This window comes from Leptodactylus fuscus, chromosome 6 (assembly GCF_031893055.1).
Source record: "Leptodactylus fuscus isolate aLepFus1 chromosome 6, aLepFus1.hap2, whole genome shotgun sequence".
In the NCBI taxonomy this organism is placed as follows: Eukaryota; Metazoa; Chordata; class Amphibia; order Anura; family Leptodactylidae; genus Leptodactylus; species Leptodactylus fuscus.
The window spans coordinates 123,538,017-123,546,483 of NC_134270.1; the positions used below are offsets into that span (position 1 = coordinate 123,538,017).

General features: G+C 39.3%; 1 protein-coding gene across 1 annotated transcript; it reads left to right on the forward strand.

Moving 5' to 3' along the window:
- Window positions 1-3,772: 3,772 nt before the first annotated feature.
- LOC142209377 (keratin, type I cuticular Ha5-like) lies at window positions 3,773-8,170 on the forward strand. Its single transcript, XM_075278350.1, has 6 exons — window positions 3,773-4,237; window positions 5,195-5,277; window positions 5,781-5,937; window positions 6,531-6,692; window positions 6,810-6,935; window positions 7,946-8,170. Exons 1-6 carry the CDS (start codon window positions 3,773-3,775, stop codon window positions 8,168-8,170), a joined length of 1,218 nt encoding a protein of 405 aa, XP_075134451.1.
- The last annotated feature ends 297 nt before the right edge of the window (window positions 8,171-8,467 follow it).

Below are 8,467 nucleotides of genomic sequence, written 5' to 3' on the forward strand. Positions count from 1 at the left end.
CATAAAAGCTGGGCAGAAAGCAAAGTTTTTTAGCCACGTGAAACCACAAAAATTAGATGAAGTTGTATGGGATAATCGTATGAAGAATAATGTTCATTGATTTGCCACTTGTTGCAAACTGAGGGGACAAAATCCTCGAACTTGAGATTTTGGTTTATCACTCTCTATTATATTGCTACGTTTCTATGCCAAGGTGTCAGAACTGTTAAAATGTGCATGTCCTACTGATCGGGATAACAATGATAAACTGGAAAGACAGCAAGATGTATGTGGAGCAACTTTTGCACTAATGAATCGTATGATTGGACGAATGGTGAGTAGTGATCCATTCTGTAAAATGGATGTCAAATCTGAAGCCTAGGGTAGCAAACAGTGTTGACACAAACCATTAGAAGGTGGTTGGATGGCATTGGGATTCAAGCCAGACATCAAGCTACAAGTGATCCATTGATGTCATACCAGTGATCTTAAAGGCTATCAAGGTGCACAACAAGATTACAATGGAGGCTAAAATGGAGATCTATCCTTATCATTGATGAATCCTGCTTTTGTCTCAGACACAATGATAGCTAGAGATTGGTGTGGACACCATGTGGTAATGTCACACCCATCCTACTGTAGGGATCATGGTGGTTTATGGTTCCCTCTAGTCTCCATTTCAGGTAAACTGACAGCTCAGAGTCATATTGATTTGGTAGTGAAACCAGTGGTGTGGCAATTTCTCCAAAGTGTCCCAGCAGCCATTTATCAACAGGACAAGGCCAGGCTGCATGTTACTCATGATGTGGCTAGAGATGGGTGAACCTTTGAGGATTCATTTTGTTTCAGGTTTGGGTGGCTCGAGACCAAGATTAGTTTTGGGTTGAACAAGTTCGGCATGAACCACACCTTAAAATGGCTTAAAACTTACAGTAGAACACTGTCATGGCTACTAGAAACATATCTTTCCAATTTCAAGCTCTCTAAGGAAAATTCAGGAAAAGTTATTTCAAAGTGAAAGTGACATTATTATACTCTGGGGTCTCTTCAGGCCCCAGAACATAATAGATGGAAGCCCAGAGTGTAAAAAAAAAAAAAAAAAAGATAATCACCTTCCGTTATCTCCTAGCAGTGTCCGGCACTTTATCTCCACCTACTCAATGGTGACATGATCATGTGGAGCGTCAAAACATGAAGATGCTTAATGTGCCCGTAAGACTCCTGGTGGCCCAACCACAGGCCTCAGTGTTGACCCTGAGTGCATAATGTCACAGAAGAGTGCCAGATAATGTGAGGAAGCCCCAAAGAGGTAGCGAAAAGTGACTATAAAGAGACCCCAGAGTATAATGCAATGGCCATTTTAGTTCACCTAAAATTAATCTCAATATTGTTCATTTTTGTGAAAAACAGATTGGTTTGAAAGTCTGTGTTCAGTAACACAACTATACCTATGTGATTTTTCTGAGGAATAGTTGAAAAGGTTTTTATATTTTTATGAAAAACTTCAAGGTAACTTACAGGAAGAAAAGGAAAAATGAAAAAAATTGTGCACTGGATTCCAACGTTGCATGAAAATAGCTCTTGGATGCCGTCAGGACATCACTTTTCATAACATTCTTACGTAGTGAACCACAGCAAAAAAACGACGTGGCAAAGACCACAATGGAAACACATTGCATTTTTTGTAGGGTTTTTCACAGAAAGTCCGCAGAATTTATCTTTGTGGACTTTCTGCCCCTATTATATCAATACAAATAATACCAGCATTTTTGCAGGTGTAATTGACATTCTGTAATTTTCCGCTGTGGATTTCTTTCTGTAATGTGCGGATGAGATTAGCCAGAATCCGACCCACTTTGCAGGTACTGTAAAACGCTGTCTGTTCGCAACATGGGATCACAGCTTAAACTATAATGATGCTACTATTTTGTCGCTCACACTACTGCTTGTTGCATTTCTTTGTATATACATGTATATGGCCATCTCTTCATATTTGTTGGTATATATTGTTCACCTTTCTGATGCCTGACAAAGGTCCTGTAGACTGAAACGTTACACTGAGTTTATTTTGAGATTGCTAATAATTAGAGATGAGCGAACAGTAAAATGTTCAAGGTTCGATAGTCGTTTCGAGTAGCCCCTCAATATTCGACTACTCAAATCGAATATCGAACCCTATTATAGTCTATGGGGGGAAAATGCTCGTTTCAGGGGTAGGCAATATTCAATCAAATTATAGTTACCAAGTCCACGAGTGAGGTTCGGGCTGGATCCTCCGAGAAGTCTTCTCCGTGCAGCGTCCCCGCGGCATCTTCCGGCTCTGAATTCACTCTGCCAGGCATCGGGCCTGGGCAGAACCGACTGCGCATGTCCGCACTACAAGTGGACATGCGCAGTCGGCTCTGCCTAGGCCCGATGCCTGGCAGAGTGAATTCAGAGCCGGAAGATGCCGCGGGGAAGCTGCACGGAGAAGACTTCTAAAGGTAGGAGAAGAACCAGCGTTGATTGGCCGACTGTATAGCATTCTGCCAATCAATGCTGGTTCTGCATCGAACTTTTACATTCAAATAGCGAGTGGTACTCGATCGAGTACAAGTATTTCGAATACCGCAGTATTTGATCTAATACCTACTCGATCGAGTACTACTCGCTCATCCCTACTAATAATGTTTGCAGTTCATTCACCTATGAACTAGAATTATTTTGCTGATTGAACATGGAAAGTGTCCCTTTCTGTGCACTATATCATCGGAGTGATATATCATTACTATCTGTATAGCATATCATTTATTATAGTAAAAGCTGATTTTCATCCAATGTGTTGAGTCCGATGTGTTGATCACATATAATGGATTATCATATCTATTTTTGCCATGAATAGGGTTATAGAAGGGTTCACCACTTTCAGTCCCTGAGGTTTACCATGACAGCTTTCTGATATACAATCATTCTTTTAGTTGGTCTCTGTCACCCTCTTCCCCACCATACTTATTTATAATGCTCAATATTTCTGCATATTCTACACACATGCAGTACTCAATGCTAGTCCAGCTTTAAAACAGTCAGTCCCCTGACATCTCCAGAAGTTCCATTTCCATCCTTCACCTCTCATATTAGATATGTTCCTCCTATAATTACTTTGTTACTCAGTCCATAAATCACAACCCCCTTCCCGATGGCGGTCAGGACTTTACCTACCCGTCATCCCATGCTGATCATATTAAACATAAAATTATGTAAGATTTAAAAAAAAACAACATATAAACAGGAAATAAACAAGTCATCAAATAATGATAAGCTTAGTTCTTAAACTGAGAACATGATTGCATCTCATTCACCTGATCTTTTTAGAGATTTAGGGCTTAAGTGTACCCTTGTTCTGAATCACTGTCCCATGAACTACCATATATATGTATACGTATCTTGTGAAAATCTGTGTACCAATTGTGGATATTATTGGAGGTGTGTAGGACTAATAAGCCTACTTCCTTTAAAGATATTTTTTTTTACCATACTGCTTAGTTGGGTGTGTCAAAGTATCTCCTAAGAAGCTTTTTATAGTTGTAAAAGTCTGCAATCGGACCCACCACCCCCATGTTCTTAGATGTTTTTTTACATTGTCTGACAAATCCACTTACCGAGTAAAGAAAGGAAATGATTAGATTATATTGCCTGTAAAGAAGATGCGTTATTCTCACACCCTTCACCTTACTTCTTAAAAGAGGTCTTAAATTTGTAAAACATTCTTTGTACTGTCAGGCCTGCCAGGTATAATATATGCTATACTGAAACCATGAGCTACAAACCTAAGACGTCTGAACCAGCTAAAATTAAAGGAAGTCTATCCACACATGTCCTCAATCAGATAACTTCACTTAACCTCAGAGGCTTCAACAAAGCCACCACTGCCTGTAGCTGGAGACCAATTAGTTTTCGGGCAAAACCTCCGGGAAGTCCCATTATCAAACACAATTCATTTAGCCATGGATCTACCTTTGGACAAATACATGGAAGCTTTAGCAGGGAAAGTTCTCCTACCAGAGACCACAAGAAACATAATTTACTCAATTCAAATGAGAAGGAAACCATGAGGTTTCTCAATGATCGACTGGCAACTTACTTGGAGAAGGTGCGTTCCTTAGAAGAAGAGAATGCTCACCTAGAGAAGAAGATCCGAGAGTGGTACGACAAAAATCATCCTCAGATGCTTCCTGATTTTAATGACTATTTTGGAGCAATTGAAGAACTTCAAAGGAAGGTAAGATACATTTATCAAACAATACTCCAATATCTTGGTGCTCAAGTTCAATATTAAAATCTTATATCATTGTTTTAAATAATATGGCCCAGAAAGAAACCAAAGAAGGAATAGTATGGGGAGTTCTTTGATAGTATTTTTAAGAGTTGGAGGTCTTTTAACGTCACCAGTGAGTTTGGACTACTTTGAACTTTTGGGTGGTCTCCAGTGGCCACCATATAAAAGTACTCTAACAAACAAATTGCTATACCTTTATCTCACTGTATGAGCACTTGTACAAAGGATGCCATGAGTTTGCTATTGGGGTTGACTGCAGTCATAGTTGAGTTTTTAAGTTTTGACAAAATAAGTCAAAATTAATTCATGTTAACTTAAACTTCATATTTAAGTTAACAATGTGTGTAATGTTAACAATGTGTGTATTAGTTAACACACATTCTAGGTGGTAGGCAACTACATTGCATCAACTCAGTCAATGTTACCAAAATGAACAATAAATTATTCTAAGCAAAGCCTTCAGTTATTTTTATACTTGTATAATAATAATAATAATAATAATAATACTTAAGAGATTTTATATTTGGGATGGTTCAATACTCTTGCCTTGCAGCATTGGGGGTCCTGGTTCAAATCCAACATAGGTCAACATCTATATAGAGTTGTATGTTAAGGTAAATCAGCTGGTGAGCCTCAATTGGGAGGGGGACTGATATGAGTAACAACAAGGAAGATGACATGATGTCCATCTTTTGGTTATTGCATTATGGACAAATGTAAAAAAAAACCTCAAATTTAATTTACAAAATTTGATTTAATATGTTACCAGTACTTTACCAATTGTCAAAAATGTGTCTAGATTAAGGGGTGGGATTAAGCCATAAAATAGGCTAACTTATTAAAGAGGTGCTATTTGGGGGTGAAATTATTACATACAAAAACAAATGTTTTTTTTGCTAGATTTTAAAATCCACGATGGAAAACACAAGGCTTACTCGACAGATTGACAACACTCGCTTGGCAGTGGATGATTTCCAAAGCAAGTATGTCTTTACGTTCTTACATATTATTCATGGACCAGCATATAAAGTACAGTCAGGAGCATAAGAGGAAGCTCTTGTACCCACAAGGTGCCCAAAAATTTCTCTATCCCACACGAGGAAACCAATATATAAATTATAAATAATGCCTGTAATCCTAGGGTGAAGCAGGGGTTACAGATTTCGCACTGGGGCTCAGCAAATTCAAGTCAAGAATTTTGCCACCAATTCATGTTTAACAAAAAGTTGAAAAAATCGAGATAGAGGCATAATGGCTAGTAATGTGTTAGCGTAAAAGAATGAACGGGATTAAATGTGATTGTAAAGAAAATTCTTGATAATTTGGAAGCATTGGTTAGATTACTTGGGTATCTTGTCCTAAATCAGATCTTATTAGAAGGATATATTAACATTTTCTTTATTTCTCATATATATGGGGTGAGGGATATTCAAGGGACAATAAATTATTTCTTTTTTATTTTCTTCTGTTTTTATTATGTTCCAAGGTATGACATAGAGGTCAAGATAAGGACTGATATTGAACTGGATGTAAGAGCTTTGCGGATAGAGTTGGAGGATATCAAGCAAGAAATTGAAGATCTGGATATTCACCAACAAAAACTGCAACAAGATATGCTGCAGAAGAAGAAGGCCAATCAAGATGTAACGTATTGGTGTAAAACGTTGGGGACATTTCTTCAACAAAGTATTAAAGGGAGTCTACCCCCGCCCACCCAAGTATATTCAACCATCTCTCCCATGTTACAGAGAACATCACAATGATAAACTACATATCTTTGTTATGAATTTCACTTTTGTTGATTTACATAAAACAACAAGTATAAGGAAAATGAGCTTATACTCATTTGAATGGAAGTTGAACAATAGCAAAGTCGGGCCATTACTCAGTGTATGAAGCCTGTTTCTGGTTCTGTACACTGTTCCAATAGTCTAAGCCCCAACAATCTCAAATTAATGAACTTGCCCTTTAGATCATGCAATACAAATAGATGTGAACGGGGCACATAGGGTTTAATAAAAAAAAAAATTATCGTGCCGGCTACGTCCATTCATTTCTATGGGAGCATGCTGTTCGGAACGGCTGTTCCGAACAGTGTTCACTCATCTCTAAAAATTAACTTATCTTGGTGGGGTGTGGTTTGGCTTTACATGTACCTTGGCATACTGATTTTAGGCTATACAGTCCTAACATCTTCCTTCTCTTCCTTTCAATTACTTTTGTTGTATCCTAACAGACAGTAAATAGTCTTTACAATCAGCTTGGCGCCAGGGTCACTGTGGAAGTGGACGCCCCCCAGACCATGGATTTAAGCAAAGTGTTAGCTGAGATACGTGATCAATATGAAGTCCTGATGGAAAGTAACAAGGCAGAAGCAGAAAAATGGTTCCTGGCAAAGGTTTGTGTTTTTCATCATTTTATTATAAAACGTTAATGGAAGTTACAATGAAAGGAACACCCTGAACCCTCGTGTGATAGCTGAAGATGCTGTCTATTCCTCTTTACCTACTTTCAGAGTGAAGAACTGAAACATGATGTAGAATATGGATCTGAACACATTCCTACCTTCCAGGGTGAGATCATAGAGCTAAAGAGAGTGCTGCAGACTTTGGATATTGATCTTCAGAGCCAACTGAGCATGGTAAATTCTGAATATGAAATTTATTGACATCTGAAATGTTGAACAAAAAAAAGGGATAAACACAATTTCAATACTTAGGGGCAGTCAATCACCAACCTCAAGCTACTGGAGCTAGGGTTTGGCTGTAGTGTTCAAGTGTTGTAGATGTGATGTCATCACGGCAGCCAAGCACTCAGACAGACAGGTTGGGGTGGGTGGTTTGGGGTATAACAGTCTGTGGAGTCTCATCTTCCTCTTAGTTGGTGACCGCTATATGGGGAGTTGGGGTGGGGTGGGTGGTTTGGGGTATAACAGTCCGTGGAGTCTCAACTTCCTCTTAGTTGGTGACCGCTATATAGGGAGGTGGGGTAGGGTGGGTGGTTTGGGGTATAACAGTCCATGGAGTCTCATCTTCCTCTTGTTTGGTGACAGCTGAACACATGGCCTCTTCTTCTCCCAGTAGGATGTAGAGTTTCCTCTTCTCGTCTGCAGATATGAAGTCTGGGATGTGGGCAGAGAGTCTTTGGTAGTAGATGGCCCTCACAGCTGAGTATTTGGTGCAGTGTAGCAGGAAGTGGGTCCCGTCTTCTAGGGCCCCCTGGTCACAGTGCTGGCACAGTCTGTTCTCCCGTGGCTTGTACGTCTGCCTGTGTCGCCCCGTCTGCATCTCCAGGTTGTGGGTGCTCAGTCTGTACCGGCTCAGGGTCTGTCTGTGTTTGGGGTGGGGTATTCACTCACTGGGCTACAGTTTGCTGTAATTTACAGGACAACAGTGGTGGAAATATTTGTATGCGACAAAGGTGATGGCTCTACCCACACCTCACCCCTGGGCGCTACCTTTGAAAAGTGTTGAGGCCAGCACAAAAATACCACTGCAGCTATTTTAATCACAAGTAGTGTGAAATAATCACAAATCACCAATCCATGCCACCATGCCATAAGACATTAATGAATTTCCCATTGAGTTCTTGAGAATGCTGATTCAACTCCTTCGGCTCGCTCTATAACAAACTATTTCTTTGCAATCCTAGAAAGTGGCCCTTGAAACCACATTAGCAGAAAAAGAAGCCAGTTATAGTTCCCAGCTGTCACAGTTACAAGATCTCATCAATCAAGTGGAAGCAAATCTGTCACAAATCCGAGATAAGCAAGAACAGCAGAATGAAGATTATAAGACATTAATGGATGTGACGACACATTTGGAGAGGGAAATTTCTACATATCGTCTACTACTTGATGATCAGGACACGCAGTAAGTAAATCATGTCACTGGGTATATACTGTGCAACCTACTTTTTATTACTCCAGTGGTTTTAAAATGAGAAGTGAAGCAACTTTCCAGATAGTCTTTTGCTTTGTGTATATGGATCTATCTATCTACTGTATGTGTATCCATTGTTACAGACTACAATCTGTATAAAAACATATAAGGACAACAAAACATTGTATACACACCAAAACAATAGGAAGGAAGAAACACCAGGACTTGGAATCAGAATAATATGGTTGGTTGATCCATGTTTCACAAAAATATAAATGTCCACTTAATTCAA

Excerpts from the sequence above, each read along its gene's own strand:
- LOC142209377 (XM_075278350.1), top strand. The coding sequence starts at position 3,773 with ATGAGCTACAAACCTAAGACGTCTGAACCAGCTAAAATTAAAGGAAGT. Across the intron at positions 4,238-5,194 it reads TTGAAGAACTTCAAAGGAAG|ATTTTAAAATCCACGATGGA; the intron begins GTAAGATACATT and ends TTTTTTTGCTAG. Across the intron at positions 6,693-6,809 it reads AAAAATGGTTCCTGGCAAAG|AGTGAAGAACTGAAACATGA; the intron begins GTTTGTGTTTTT and ends ACCTACTTTCAG.